Source organism: Stegostoma tigrinum, chromosome 5 (genome assembly GCF_030684315.1).
Source record: "Stegostoma tigrinum isolate sSteTig4 chromosome 5, sSteTig4.hap1, whole genome shotgun sequence".
Classification (NCBI taxonomy): Eukaryota; Metazoa; Chordata; class Chondrichthyes; order Orectolobiformes; family Stegostomatidae; genus Stegostoma; species Stegostoma tigrinum.
The window spans coordinates 42,960,833-42,976,504 of NC_081358.1; the positions used below are offsets into that span (position 1 = coordinate 42,960,833).

Genomic DNA, 15,672 nt, shown 5'->3' on the forward strand with positions numbered 1-15,672 from the left:
TAAACTGTGGACAAATGTGATGTAAAAGAAAGCAGATCTGGGTGAAAGACATGTTTTTGTTTACCCTTCCAGGAATATATATGAGAAAGAGTTACAGAGCCAAATTGGACCTGGTGTTGGGGAATGAGCCCAGCCTGGTGGTTGAAGTTTCAGTAGGAGTTTAATTTGGGAATAGTGATCTCAATTCCGTAAGTTTTAGAATACTCATGGACAAAGAGTGGAAAAGCTATATTCATACGGGATTCGATTGCAAGGGGAGTAGATTGGCAGTTCTGTGGTCGAAAATGAGACTCCTGAATGGTATGTTGCCTCCCTGGTGCACGGGTCAGGGATGTCTCAGATCGACTGCAGGACATTCTGAAGGGGGAAGGTGAACGGCCAGCTGCCATAGTGCATTTGGGACCAATGATTTAGGTAAAAAATGGGATGAGGTCCTACAAGCAGAATTTAGGGAGTTAGGAGCCAAGATAAAAAGTAGGACCTCAGAGGTAGTAATCTCAGGATTGCTACCAGTGCCACGTGCTAGTCAGAGTAGAAATGAAAGAATAGGCAGGATAAATAAGTGATTTGAGAGATGGCACAGGAGGGAAGGGTGCATATTTTTGGGACATTGGGACCGGTTCTGGGGCCAGTGGCACTATTACAAATCGGACTGTCTACACCTAGGCAGGACTGGAACCAATGTCCTAAGGGGTGCTTTTGCTAATGCTGTTGGGGAGAGTTTAAACTAATGTGACAGGGGGATGGGAACCAAATGAGGAGGTCAGTGGACAGTTAGGAGGTAGTAATTAAAGCCTGTAAGGAACTACATAATGAAGTCAGTGTGACTAAGGGGAAGAGTAGGCAGAGAACAGATGATGAGCGCAAAGGGACAGGTGGTCTGAGGTGCATTTGTTTTAATGTGAGAAGTGTAGTAGGTAAGGCAGATGAACTTAGGGCTTGGATTAATACCTGGGATTATGATGTTATTGCTATTACTGAGACTTGGTTGAGGGAAGGGCAAGATTGGCAACTAAATATCCCAGGATACAGATGCTTCAGGCAGGATAGAGAGGGAGGTAAAAGGGATGGAGGAGTTGCATTACTGGTCAAAGAGGATAACACAGTTGTGCTAAAGGAGGGCACTATGGAGGACTCCAGCTGTGAGGCCATATGGGCAGAGCTCAGAAATAGGAAGGGTGCGGTAACAATGTTGGGGCTGTACTACAGGCCTCCCAACAGTGAGCGTAAGATAGAGGTACAAATATGTGGACAGATTATGGAAAGATGTAAGAGCAACGGGTTGGTGGTGGTGGGAGATTTTAATTTTCTCAACATTGACTGGGATTCGCTTAGTGTTAGGGGCTTAGATGGAGCAGAATTTGTAAGGAGCAACCAAAAGGGTTTTATGGAGCAGTATGTAAAAATAGTCCAACTCGTGAAGGGGCCACACTGGACCTGGTGTTGGGGAATGATCCCGGCCAGGTGGTTAAAGTTTCAGTAGGGGATTACTTTGGAAATAGTGATCAAAATTCCGTAAGTTTTAGAATACTCATGGACGTGAAATTTGTTCCGAAAGGAAGTGTGTTAAATTGTCGGAGTGGCAATTATAGCAAGATTGAGCAGGAGCTGACAAATGTGGATTGGGAGCAGCTGTTTGAGTGTAAATCCACACTTGATATGGAGGAGGCTTTTAAAGAGAGGTTGATTAGAGTGCCGAACAGACATGTCCCCGTGAAAATGAGGGATAGAAAGGGCAAAATTAGGGAACCGTGGATGACAGGTGAAATTGTGAGACTAGCAAAGAGGAAAAAGGAGGCATAAATAAGGTCTAGATGACTGAAAACAGACGAAGTTTTAGGAAAATATTGGGAAAGAAGGACCAATCTGAAATAAAAAATTAAGAGGGCTAAAAGGGGTCATGAAAAATCTTTAGCAAACAGGGTTAAGGAAAATTCCAAAGTCTTTTATTCACACATAAGGAGCAAGAGGGTAACTAGAGAAAGGGTTGGCCCACTCCAGGACAAAGGAGGGATGTTATGCGAGGAGTCAGAGAAAATGCGTGAGATGCTCAATGAGTACTTTGCATTGGTATTCACTGAGGAGAGGGACATGATGGATGTTGTGGTTAGGGATAGATATTTGATTACTGTAGGTCAATTCGGCATAAGGAGGGGGGAAGTGTTGGGTTTTCTAAAAGGCATTAGGGTGGACAAGTCCCCAGGTCCAGATGGGATCTATCCCAGGTTACTGAGGGAAGCGAGAGAGAAAATAGCTGGGGCCTTAACAGATATCTTTGCAGCATCCTTGAGCATGGATGAGGTCTCGGAAGACTGGAGAATTGTTAATGTTGCCCCCTTGTTTAAGAAGGGTAGAAAGGAAAATCCTGGTAATTGTATACCAGTGAGCCTGACGTCAGTGGTGGGGAAGCTGCTGGAGAAGATACTGAGGGATAAGATCTATTTACATTTGGAAGAAAATGGGCTTATTAGTGATAGGCATCATGGTTTTGTGCAGGCAAGGTCATGTCTTACCAACTTAATAGAACTCTTTGAGGAAGTGACAAAGTTGATAGATGAGAGAAGGGCTGTAGATGTCATATACGTAGACTTCAGTCAGGCATTTGATAAGGTTCCCCATGGTAGGCTGATGCAGAAAGTGAAGTTGCATGGGGTCAAGGGTGAACTATCTAGATGGATAGAGAACTGACTGGGCAACAGGAGACATAGAGTTGTAGTAGAAGGGAGTTTCTCAAAATGGAGAACTGTGACCAATCGTGTTCCACAGGGATCCATGTTGGGATCACTTTTGTTTGTGATATACATAAATGATCTGGAGGAAGGTGTAGATGGTCTGATTAACAAGTTTGCAGATGACACTAAGATTGGTGAAGTAGCAGATAGTGAAGGGGACTGTCTGAGAATGCAGCAGAATATAGATAGATTGGAGAGTTGAGGGGGGAAATGATAAATGGAGTTCAATACAGGCAAATGCGAGGTGATGCATTTTGGAAGATCCAATTCAAGAGCGAACTATACGGTAAATGGAAAAGCCCTGGGGAAAATTGATGGACAGAGAGATCTGGGTGTTCAGCTCCATTGTACGCTGAAGGTGGAAACACAGGTCAATCGAGTGGCCAGGAAGGCATACAGCATGCTTTCATTCATCCGACGGGGTATTAAGTGCAAGTGTTTGCAGGTTATGTTACAGTTGTATAGAACTTTGGTTCAACCACATTTGGAATACTGTGTACACTTCTGGTTGCCACATTACCAAAAGGATGTGGATGTTTTGGAGAAAGTGCAAAGGAGGTTCACCAGGATGTTGCCCGGTATGAAGGGCGCTAGCTATGAAGAGAGTTTGAGTAGATTAGGATAATTTACATTAGAAAGATGGATGTTGAGGGGGGACCTGATTGAGGTCTACAAAATCCTGAGAGGTATAGACAGGGTTGATAGTAAGAAGCTTTTTCCTAGAGTTGGGGTTTCAATTACTAGGGGTTATGATTTCAAGGTGAGAGAGGATAAGTTTAAGGGAGATAAGCGTGGAAAATTCTTTGCATAGTCGGTGGTGGGTGCCTGGGACACGCTGCCACTGGAGATGGTAGAGGTGGGCACAATATTGTCATTTAGGATGTATCTAGACAGATACATGAATGGGCAGGAAGCAGAGTGATACAGATCCTTGGAAAATAGATGATAGGTTTCGAAAGAGGATCCGGATCGGCGCAGGCATGGAGGGCCGAAGGGCCTATTCCTGTGCTGTAATTTTCTTTGTTCTTTCTTCTTTTGTTCTTCAATCATAATCTGTGCCTATATGTACCAGTTCATTGTCATAGTATTACTGGGCTGGTGTGTGATGCAGAGGTGACAGCATAACAACATTCATTTGGCATACCCCCACTTCTTGGTAAAAGAATAACTATCTCTTGCTAATTGTTGGAAGCAAGTCACAAGTTAGCGAAGCCACTATCAAAAAGGAAACAAGACAACTCCATTTGGATAACTTGCAGAGCCCAGAATCTCCAGAACAGCTGCTCAACTGCTGAAACCAGTGCTTTTGGAACCAGTCAACCTGATGGCTGCAATATTTCACTGCCTATTCTCGTGGACAAGCCAATGACTGATTTGTATTTTATTTTCCTACTGTTTTTAAGTGTTCCCTCACTTCAAATTTCTAATCAATGTGAATGTGACTTCCATTTGTTATTCTTTCTGGTATGTTATATTAAACTTACTCACTCTTTAACCTAAGATAACCTGCCTATATTGTTCCTTTTTAAAATACAAGTACATTGGAATTTGGGAGAGAATTCCTTGTGTTAAGTTAATCTTGTTGCCACTAACTAAAGCAAGGGAGGTCTGAATGAAAACAAGAGAGCTAGTTCCTCCCTCTACACCTGGGAATATATTGATTGTGAGTGCCCCATTCAGAAACATGACCAATTGCTGACCTTCATCTGGGGAACATTGTTGCACTCTTAAGAACTACTGCCTGCCCAGTCACAGTGCTAATAAAGAAACCACATCACTTGATCTGCCACTCGTACCCATCAGCTCATGTACTGGCACTAAATGTACCTTGGAGCTAGTATTAAGTTGGGATCAGTGTGTGGTGAGTCACAGGGCATGAATGGGCAACAGCTACAGCAGGGGAATGGATAAGTGGATTTGTAGAGAAGTTCAGCTGTAAATGAGTCTGGTGAAGATCTCAATGGGGTAGCCTCTTAGAGAGGACTGATAGGCATGTACGCTGAGAAGCTGTGTGTATGGGCTGACCTGTCTCTCTCAAGCATCACCAATGTGTCTGGCTCCCAGTTACCAGAGGCCACTGTGAAGAACTTGCTTTCTTGGTAGCCTCTACACCATCTCCCTTCCATGTTCGGAGTTGGAACCATGGCCACAGCTAAGCCATATCTATTACAGCATGTCTGTGGAAAGTCATCAAGTGAGGATGCAGCAACGGTCCATGTCAAATCCAGAACTCACCACAACACCTGCAAAAAACAGTCCAGAGTATGGCCAGGTATATCTGCAAGAGCAGACGATCTGGAATATTACCTTATTGTAATTTGGCTGCTGGATCCTCAAAGAACATTAGTGCTGGGGCCTTGCAATTCAGCACTTGTTGTTTACAAAATGAAAAAGGAATTTAGTGTCTGGATCCACGTGGTAGAATCTTTGCTTTACATTCATGTCCTTACAAAGTAACTGTAGCATACTCACTAATTTGGGAGAAGTCAGACTGTTAGGTAAAGAATATATCCAATTATAACATCAACTACTTTTTTCAGTATGCATGTTAAAATAAATTTCTATTTCTATTAACTCATCCAAAAGTTATGATAATAAAGAGAGAAATAAAAAAAATTCCCAAGGTTACTTATCCTTAGGTTTATTTCTTAATGAACTGAAAGAATGTTGCATAACATTGCAGAAGAAATAGCAAGGCCAATTAGGAAAATCCCAGAGATTGTATGTCCTTTTAAGAGATTTCACGCCACACAGCTTTCCTTTTTTGTATGCCATAGGAGCATTTTCTGAACGGTTTCCCTCATTTCTTGCGCTATAGGAGGCATTTTGTACAAACTTCAGCAATGAGACCACCCAGGTTTCATTTCCCTTTGGAACAAAGGAGGAGAGAAAACTCTTTCCTTTTCAACTTTATCCACAAAAGACACAAAGGTTTGTTTTTTAATTTTTAAAGCAGTGTAGAGATTAGGGGACCAGGTGGTTCAGTGTGTTCGTGCAATGCTTTTTGACTCCTAGGACATACTTTACAATCCAGCCTTGAGATTTTTCTCTCTTGATTGCTCTCAGAATCTAGCATTAAGTGAGTTTCAGCTGTAACTATTTCAAATATATATCATGCTCTATAAAGGTCTCAGTGCAATCCTAAGAAGACAACCTGGCATGTTACAGAAAAGCATACAGAGCACTCCCACAGAGAGCCATTCATATGGTCTGTCTTGTGCAGAGGCTAGTGTTGTGGGATTTTTTTGATGCTTCCTAGGGTTTTGGCTGAAATTGCTGTTATAATGTTCTGCCATTGTTAAGTATACTGGAAGAGGCTGCACTCTGCATTTGGTGGTATTGTGGAACTCCTGGGTCTTAGAGGGTTCCTGTTTGCAGCCAGAAAAATCTTCCTTAAGTATTCTTCTGTATCGGGACAACTTCTTGATTCCCAATTGGACCAGTTGTCTCTTTGCAGATTGGAGCTGGCCAACTTCAGTGCAATGAGTTGCACATGGTCTGAAGGTTGCTTGTTTGTTGTCTGTATCATTGGCTTTGATTTGTCATTCAGAAAAACAAACTAAGCAGAGCAATCTCAATGATTCCATTTGTTACAGCCTGTGCTAGGTTCTTGGCAGTGCAGTATGAATCACAAGAAAATACTTAAAGCTAAACAAAAACATTTTGGTTTGGATAAATAATGATGAGGAACTAGCAGCTCTGGATCTTAAAATGCTCAAGTGCTGCCACTCAGAAACAAAGCTGGGATCATGTCCATTCCTCAGCATTGCCACAAAACTGTTATTCAAAAATTACATATGAAGAAACTACGAATATCCCTATTCTTAGAGTTAGAGAGATACATTCAGAATATCTCAAACTCAACTGTTGTCTTATGGAAGAGCCAGTGGAAATTTTATTTGCTAAGCAAAATAATGTAGATGCTGGAAACCTGAAGCACAGACAACACTGAAGAAACTCAGCAGGTCTGGCAGCATCTGAAGAGAGAGAAACAGAGTTAATGTTTGGAGTCTAATATGACTTATTCAGAACTGAAAGGTATACTTGGTGGTGTTTATATTTTTGACAGAAGTGGAGGAGCAGCAAGGGAGACAGATCGTGTGGAGGGGTGAATCAAAATTCGAGACATAAAATCAAAATAAAAGTGTAGACGGGAAAAATTGGTACTCTCGGTGGACAGTAAAGTACACAAGATGTGAGCAAGACAATCCCATGGAGAGGAGAGGTGATGGCAGGCGACTGTAAGAAAAATGGAGTACTAATGGAATGAGTTCATGCTTTGAAGTTGTAGAGTTCAATATGGAGTTCTAGAAGTTGTATAGTGTCGAAGCCAAAATTTGAGTTCTATTCCAATAGGCTGTGTTGTGCTTCATTGAAACATTACAGCAGGCCCAGGATAAAAATATTGGCATAAATGAGAGCAAGTTATTTATTGAAATGACAGACAACTGGGAAGTCAAGGTCATTCACAGATCACAGAATCCCTACAGTGTGGAAAAAGGCCCTTTGGCCCAATAAGTCTGCCGTGACCCTCAGAGCATCACACCCAGACCCATCCACATAATCTACACATCCCTGAACGCTATGGGCAATTTAGCATGGCCAATCCATCTAAACTGCACATCTTTGGACTGTGGCAAGAAACTGGAGCCCCCAGAGAAAACCCATGCAGATATGGGGAGAATGTGCAAACTCTACACAGACAGTTGTCCAAGGGTGGAATTGAACCCAGGTCCCTGACCACTGAGCCACCATTGCCACCCCCACAGATAAGGTAGAATTACCCTCTGAAGCAGTCACCTAGTTTGCATTTGGTCTTGCCAATGTAAAGGAGACCATGTTGTGAACAATGAAGGAAGGAATTATAGGAGCTGAATTAGATTATTTACTCCATTGAGTCCTTTCTGCTACTCAGCCATGGCTGACATGCTTCTCAAACACACTCTCCTGCCCTCTCCCTGTAACAATTGACCCCTTGCTAATCAAGAGTCTATCTACCTCTGTCTTGAATACACTTAATGACTTGACCCACGCAGCCCTCTGTGACAATGAGTTCCTCAGAGTCAGCACCTTCTGGCTGAAGAAATTCCTCCTCAGCCACTATGAACCCAAGTGAGTCAGTTAAATGTCCAATTAAGGGACTCTTACTACCTCCATGGGCAGTTATCCTGCAGTATAAAGGTAAGTCACCACATGAATACATTGCCCAATTAGACCTGGAGATTGCCAGTGAAAGAGGAACCTCATTTTTGAGCATTCCATGTGCTATGGTGGTAATGGCCAGCCTGCAAGGCAACAAGACTCTGTGGAACCATAACACCCACCTCTCATATATAATTGCCTGATAGAATGCCTGGCTCTGGTCTTTCCCAATCTCATTTACCTCCCTTTGAGGATACCTCAGCCGGTGAGGTCTTCTTTTTGTGCAGCTGCAATCTCAGTAATGCCCGTCAAGTTGAAATGGTTCGCGACTGGGAGGTGCAGATGCAACCCTCCTCCCTCACCCCCATCCCAGGCCCCAAGATGACCATCCATATTAAGCAGATGTTCACCTGCACATCTGCCAATGTGGTATACTGTATCCATTGTACCCGGTGTGGCTTCCTCTACATTGGGGAAACCAAGCGGAGGCTTGGGGACCGCTTTGCAGAACACCTCCGCTCGGTTCGCAATAAACAACTGCACCTCCCAGTCGCGAACCATTTCAACTCCCCCTCCCATTCTTTAGATGACATGTCCATCATGGGCCTCCTGCAGTGCCACAATGATGCCACCCGAAGGTTGCAAGAACAGCAACTCATATTCCGCTTGGGAACCCTGCAGCCCATTGATATCAATGTGGACTTCACAAGCTTCAAAATCTCCCCTTTCTCCACTGCATCCCAAAACCAGCCCAGTTCTTCCACTCCCCCCACTGCATCACTAAACCAGCCCACCTCGTCCCCTCCCCCCACTGCATCCCAAAACCAGCCCAGCCTGTCTCCACTTCCCTAACCTGTTCTTCCTCTCACCCATCCCTTCCTCCCATCTCAAGCCGCACCTCCATTTCCTAACTACTACCTCATCCCGCCTCCTTGACCTGTCCGTCTTCCCTGGACTGACCTATCCCCCGCACCTCCCCACCTATACTTTCCTCTCCACCTATCTTCTTTTCTCTCCATCTTCGGTCCGCCTCCCCCTCTCTCCCTATTTATTCCAGAACCCTCTCCCCATCCCCCTCTCTGATGAAGGGTCTAGGCCCGAAACATCAGCTTTTGTGCTCCTGAGATGCTGCCTGGTCTGCTGTGTTCATCCAGCTTCACACTTTGTTATCTTGAAATCTTTGTATGAGTAAGCATTTGTTATTTTGTTACTCTCTAAATGTGTCCTCCTTGTACATATTTCCTGGAAATTACCTATAGCTTTACTGATATAGCATTCTTTTTAATAGCTCGCCTTTGCTTCTGTCTGTGAGATTTCCTTATTCAACAGTACAATCATTGGCCTACTTTTGGTTTTGGCTTGCCACTTATATCTTTAGGAGTTTTATACCTATGAGCAAAATGAATTGCATTGCCCTCCTGAGATAAAGTTACTTTTTACCTCTTAGAATTTCTCTGTGTGATTGTTGTGGCTTTCTGCTTACAGAGCCAATTCTTCTTTGGCCTGTGCTTGATCTGTAAAAAATTCTCAAGTAATTCCAATAAACATTTATCCTTATGAAATCTGATTTCAAAGCTCCAAAATCCCAGTTCTCAACCAATCTGTAGAGATTGTTAATGAACTTGTCTATAGAAATATATCCAGATACTGAACTCTTCTGTTAAATCTTGCTCTTTCAAAAAATTTACTTGTTCTCAGATTAAAGTAATTGTTAAAAGCTTGTAGGACTTCTTAAAAAGTATCTCCCCTTTCCTTAATGTTTTAATGAGCTATAACACTATTAGCCGTAGGTCCTATTGAACACAATGGTGCATTTATTCGATCAGCTTGTGATTTAGTCTTTAGCCTGGAAGAAATTATTTATCTGAATTGCTGTTTTCCTCAAGTTGTCCAATCCTGTGTGCTGTGTGGCCATCTCTGGAAGTATATCTGATAGTCAGCGTAATGTCTCCTGCTACTTTTTCTTAATGTGATTATTTAGTATTTTTCGTTTAAAGCTTTTCATTCTGGAGTGTCTCGAAGCCGCTTGTAATATTGCAGTATATTGATGTTGCTTCATTCTCTTCCCCTTGTAAATTCTCAGTTTTTCAATATAGTTGTTCTGCATTGTTTTCCTTATCTTAAAGGCTATCAAACTCTTGTACTCAATGCAAAATGTAATGCTGAAGCATTTGCAATATTCAAGGAATGGTTGAAGGCATTGGATATTGCAAAGGCTATGGGCAACAGTACTGAAAATTTGTGTTTCAGAATTTACCATGCCTTGAGCCAAATTTGCACCAATACAGCTACTACAATGGAATGTGGAAAATTGCACGTTTATATTCTATACACGAAAAGCAGCACCAAATCCAACTCAGCTAATTGTCACACTTAAGCGGCACTTAAGTAACAATAATATGTGTGCAGATGCTCTAATTGGGTTCCATCAATGACACTCATATACTGCCCTCATTATGGTTTGGTTCAAATGTGGACAAAAGAGCTAAACTCCTCATCTGGGGGAGGTATAACTGAAATTGACATCAAGGTCACCGCACTGTAGCATCAAGGAGCCCAAGCAAACCTAGCATTAATGAAAATCATGGGGAATTGGGGAGTACTCTTTGCTGGTTGGGGTTGTACCTAGCACAAAAGCATGGCCATGGTTGTTGGAGGGCAGTACTCTTAGCTCCAGGTTATCTTTGTAGGCATTATCAGGATAGTGTCCTATGCACAACCATCTTCAGCTCCATCATCAATGACCACCCTTCTGTCAAAAGGTCAGAAGTGAGGATGTTTCCTGATGGCTACAAAATGTTCCTGACCATTCACAACTCCCCAGATACTGCCATAGTTCATGTTCAAATGCAGTGAGACTTGGACAACCTTTAGGCTTGGGCTGACAATTGCCAAGCAACATTTGTTCTACATAAGTGCTGGGTAGTGACCATTTCCAACAAGAGTTAATCTAACCGTCACCTCTTGACATTCAAGGCATTACCAGCACTCGATTTCATACTATCAACATCCTGATGTTACCACTGACCAGAAACTGAACTGGACTAACCATATAAATACTGTGGCTACAAAAGCAGGTCAAAAGTACAGAATCATGAAAAGAGTAACTCACTTCCTGACTCCTCAAAACCTGTTCTCCATCTACATGGCACAACTCAGGAGTGTGACGGAATAACCCCACTTGCTTGGATGAATGCAGCTCCAACAACACTACCCCAAACAAAGCAGCCAAACTAATTGATCCAACATAATTTATTCTATACACCTTGGATGTTTAATAGCAACAATACTTATCATCTAATTATATGCACTGTCGAAATTCACCAAGGCTCCTTAGACTGCACCTTCCAAAATTCCAACCAAAGGGAAGTCAGTAAAAAGACTTGCACATGATTTCGCTTGAAATATATCACCATTCATTCAGTGTCAATGTGTCAAAATCCTGGAACTACACACCTAATCGTATTTTAGGTATACTTATACTAACTGGACTACAGCAGTTCAAACATGAAGCTCACCACCCGCTTTTCAATGGTAATTAAGAATGGGCAATAAATGCTGGCACAGTCAGTAAAGCCCACACCCTGAATGAGTAAAAACATAAACGATGTTGTATCTCCATATTGTTACTGTGGCTTTGCTCACATTTTTCCAGTCAAATAGGCTTTTCTCACATTTGTGTAGGCAAAATTGATGATTTCCTCCCTTTTATGAACCAATAAACAATTCCTATAAATTTTCTCAACTTTTCCAAATAAAATTTAAAGCCTGTAGCCTTTCTTGCAGTTTAAAACATAGATCAATATATGGACTCTCCTTTATCTATCACAACCCTAAAAGTCTTCTATCTCCGTTTGTTAGAATATGCTTGTTTAGCCTTTTTTTGTGAGATTACTAGTGCTTTGCCTATAGTTAAAACTACTTCTATGGCCCTATGCCTTGTGGTGACCACTTGCTATTGCGGTCAAGTTTATTGTGAGCCATAAGAACTCCTTTTTAATTTCTAGTCTTTTCAGCCCATTCTGCACTTTAATTTAAAAATTTCTGTTTGTCCAATGGGAATTTTTTTTACCTTTACTCATGGTTCTTGCTAACTGAAACTTTAATTGTTCGTAGCATCACCTGTTGTTCAAAGCTTTTAGATATCTTAACTTTCCAGGGTAATTTGAGGTAGTTAAGTTGCAAAAGTAATGGCCTTCGGCCCATTCATGAGTTTGTGCAATATATTGTGCAAAATGGTCTGCTCAGTGAAAGCTTTGGTTTCTCTGTACCTTATTTCGGTACCAAGCTTCCACGATGAACAGATGATTCAGGCCCTGTTTATCAGGTTGCTGATAAGGCCAGTCTTATGGTGTGCAGAATTGTGGGAATATTCCAGCTCATGGGACCTTGCTGTTTAGAAATTAGCTGCTACTGTTTCCCAAATTACAGTGGATTCACATATTTTTACTGGAGAGAGAATAGGGCCCAATCAATGAGTTCATACGCATGCTGAACTGCAAGTGATGGGAAGATACTAAATTTTCACGTCAGTTTTTACTATGGAGAAAGAAATGGAGGCTAGAGAGCTTGGGGAAATAAATATTGATATTTTGAAAACAGTTCACATTACCTAAGCAGAAACACAGGAGGGCTTAAAAAACATAAAAGTCGCTAAATCTCTGAGATAGGATCAAGTGTATCCCAGGATATTGTGGGAAGTTAGGGAAGAAATTGTGAGGTCCCCTAACAGAGATATTTGTGTTATCTATGACTATGGGTGAGGTGCCAGATGACTGGAGGGTGGCTAATGTTGTGCCTTTATTTGAGAAAGGCTGTAAGGCAACTATAGACCTGAGAGTTTGACATCAGTTGGGGTGGGGTGGGGCTGTAAGCTGTTGGAGGTAATTCTGAAAGATAGGATTTACATCCATTTAGAGATTCAAGGACAATGCTTCGCAATAGTCAGCATGGTTTTGTGCAAGGGAACTTGTGTCTGACAAATGTGATTAAGTTTTTTGAGGATGTAACCAAAAAGATTGATGAGGGTAGAGCAATAGACGTTGTTTACTTGGACTTTAGCAAAGCCTTTGATAAGTTTCTGCGTGGTACGCTAATTAGTAAAGTTAAATCACAGGGTGGGATTGCCAGTTGGATACAAAATTGGCTTGATGATAGGAGACAGAGAGTTGTTTTTCAGACTGGAGGCCTGTAACCAGCATTGTTCTACACGGTTTAATACTGGGTCCACTTTCATTTGTCATGTATGTAAATGATTTGAATGACAACATAGGAGGCATGGGTAGTATGTTTGTGGATGACACTAAAATTGGTGGCATATTCCACAGTGAAGAAGGTTATCTAAGATTACAAAGAGAATTCGATCAATGGATCAATGGGCTGAGGAGTGGCAGATGCTGTTGAATTAGGATGAATGCAAGGTATTGCATTTTGGTAAAACAAACAAGGCAGGACTTATACAACTAATGCTAGGGCCTTGGGTAGTGTTGTAGAACAGAGAGACCTAGGGGTTCAGGTACATAATTCTTTGAAATTTGTATCACAGGTAGATGGGGTGGTTAAGGTGTTTAGTACGCTTGCCTTTGTTGTTCAGGTTGTACAGGACATTAGTGAGGTCTCTTCTGGAATACTGTGTGCAGCCTTTCTGTAGTAAGGATATTATTAAATTGGAGAGGGTTCAGTAAAGATTTATCATGATGGGAATCGAACATTTGAGTGATAAGGAAAGACTGGGAAAGGTTGAGACTTCTTTTGCTGGAAGGTAGGAGGTTGAGTAGGGATCTTATAGATTTCCTTTAAAATCATGAGGGTCATTGATAAGGTGATTAATGAAAAGGACTTTTCCCTAGGGTGGAGGAATGCAAAACTAGAGGGCATATTTTTAAGGTGAGAAGAGAAAGTTTTAAAAAGGACTTGAGGGGAACGTTTTTACACAGAGAGTGGTTTGTGCATGGAATGAACTGCCAAAGGAAGTGGTGGATGCAGACACAGTTACAACATTTAAAAGACATTTGGATAAGTACATGAATACACACACTTTGGAGGGATCTGGGCCAAAAGCAGACAAGTGGGACTAGTTTAGTTTGGGAACATGGTTGGCATGGACTAATTGGACCGAAGGGCTCTATGACTCCATGACTTTGAGTCTACTTAATTAGTAGCAAAGCACTTTGGATGAAGTCATGAAAGACATTAAATAAATGGCACTATGTAAATAATTCTTTCTTTACTGCAACAAGAACAAATGATACTGAACAGCCTAACCTAAGATTTCCACAATTATTGAATGAAAAAGTGTGGAAAATTGTTTTTTTCTACTGACAAGACATAAATCAACATTTTTTTTGCAGCGTGACATGTTTGTCCTTCTTTCAGAAATGCTGAAGACTCTTTTTTCAAAAAGAGAAATCTTTTCCCAACAACTTTTGCTTGGTGCTAAGGGTGGGGCGTGGGAAATGGTTCACGAATTGGGGGGGGATAGACGAGTGGGTGAAAATAGTTATCAAAAGTGAGAACTTTTGGTAGGATTTTCAAGGTATTTGAGGAATGAGCTCACGCATTGAGGACCATTTGGACTGGACGAGTTGTGGGTGGAGGCTTCAAGGGACAGTGGTGCAACGTCTGAGGTACGGGTGACGTAATTTGCTGGTGACGTAATGAGTGGTGTACGCGCCTGCGCCCAGAGGATTGTGGGAGGTGAGCCTACCCACTTTAAGATGGCGGATAGTATTCCTTTACACCCGGTGCGGAACCTGCAAAAGAGACAGGAATATTACCCGGGGAGACAGAGCAGGTACCATCACTGCCTCCGCACATTCATACCGTGCCAGCTCAGCGACCTCTGGCTTGGGAGTTAAGCACAGAGAAAAAGAGAGTGATGTGGGAGTTGGGGGTTGATGGCTTGGGGGAATTTGGAGCTGGGCCTGGCCCCTGGCTCAATCTCAGTCTCAGTCTCACCCTCACCGCACATTTCACTAACAGTAGGCGTACGGGTGAACTAGGCTGTCACCTTTTCTATGCTGGATGTGATTGAGTGCAGCATCCCCCGAACCTGGGAAGAGCTGCACTTCCACTAAAATCGATCTCGGCTTTTGGGTCAATGGGTGCCTCCCACTTCTTAAGTTGTTGTGGGTTCAGATCCCACTCCAGAGGCTGAGCACAACCTTTAGGCTGGCAGGATTTAAGGGAGTGCTGCACTCTCGAGGTTCTGCTTTTGTTTTAGTTGTTTAGCGTCAGACATCAGCATCTTTATTACGTTGATGTCTATGAATGTGCTCAGTGGTTGATGTTAAGCTGACTCTCCATCTGCCCTTCAAGTGGATTTAAAAAGTCCCCTGGCACTAGCTTGAAGAAAAGCAGTAGTTACCCTGGTGTCCCACTGAATATTTATTCCTGAACCAACATTATATCAATAGGCTGTTTGGTCATTCAAACATTTCATGTTTTTGTGGTGAGAATGTGAGATGTCAATTGGTAGGTGCCTTTCCCACATTGTAGTGGTTCCTATAATTCAGAAAAAGTTCATTGGATTGTAAAGTGCTTTGAGATCCCCCATGATTGCAGAACATGGATGCAAATGCAAATCCTTCTTCTGACTAACAAATCCCATTCTGATGATTGGTTATGTGGTTTTAAAAGAGACAAAAGTTTATTATTGGCCTGAGTTTCTGTACCAGTCCTTTGCAACTATCCTGTGAATTGCACCATTGTGCAAAGTAGTTTCACCATTAAATTTAAAGCATTGTCTAGCAAATTATGGAAATTGCAAATCAAATTGATGAAATGGTATTTGTTTATA

The 15,672-nt window shown here is 42.1% G+C and overlaps 1 protein-coding gene across 2 annotated transcripts in view; it reads left to right on the forward strand.

Annotated features, from left to right (window-relative positions):
• Positions 1-14,574: 14,574 nt before the first annotated feature.
• The window catches only part of atp9b (ATPase phospholipid transporting 9B), a 384,890-nt gene continuing 383,792 nt past the window's right edge, over positions 14,575-15,672 (forward strand). For both annotated transcript variants that reach the window (XM_048529464.2, XM_048529465.2), the window contains exon 1: positions 14,575-14,667. In XM_048529464.2, coding sequence (XP_048385421.1) covers positions 14,591-14,667 — 77 coding nt within the window. In that variant the 5' untranslated portion in view covers positions 14,575-14,590. The remainder of the gene's footprint in view (positions 14,668-15,672) is intronic.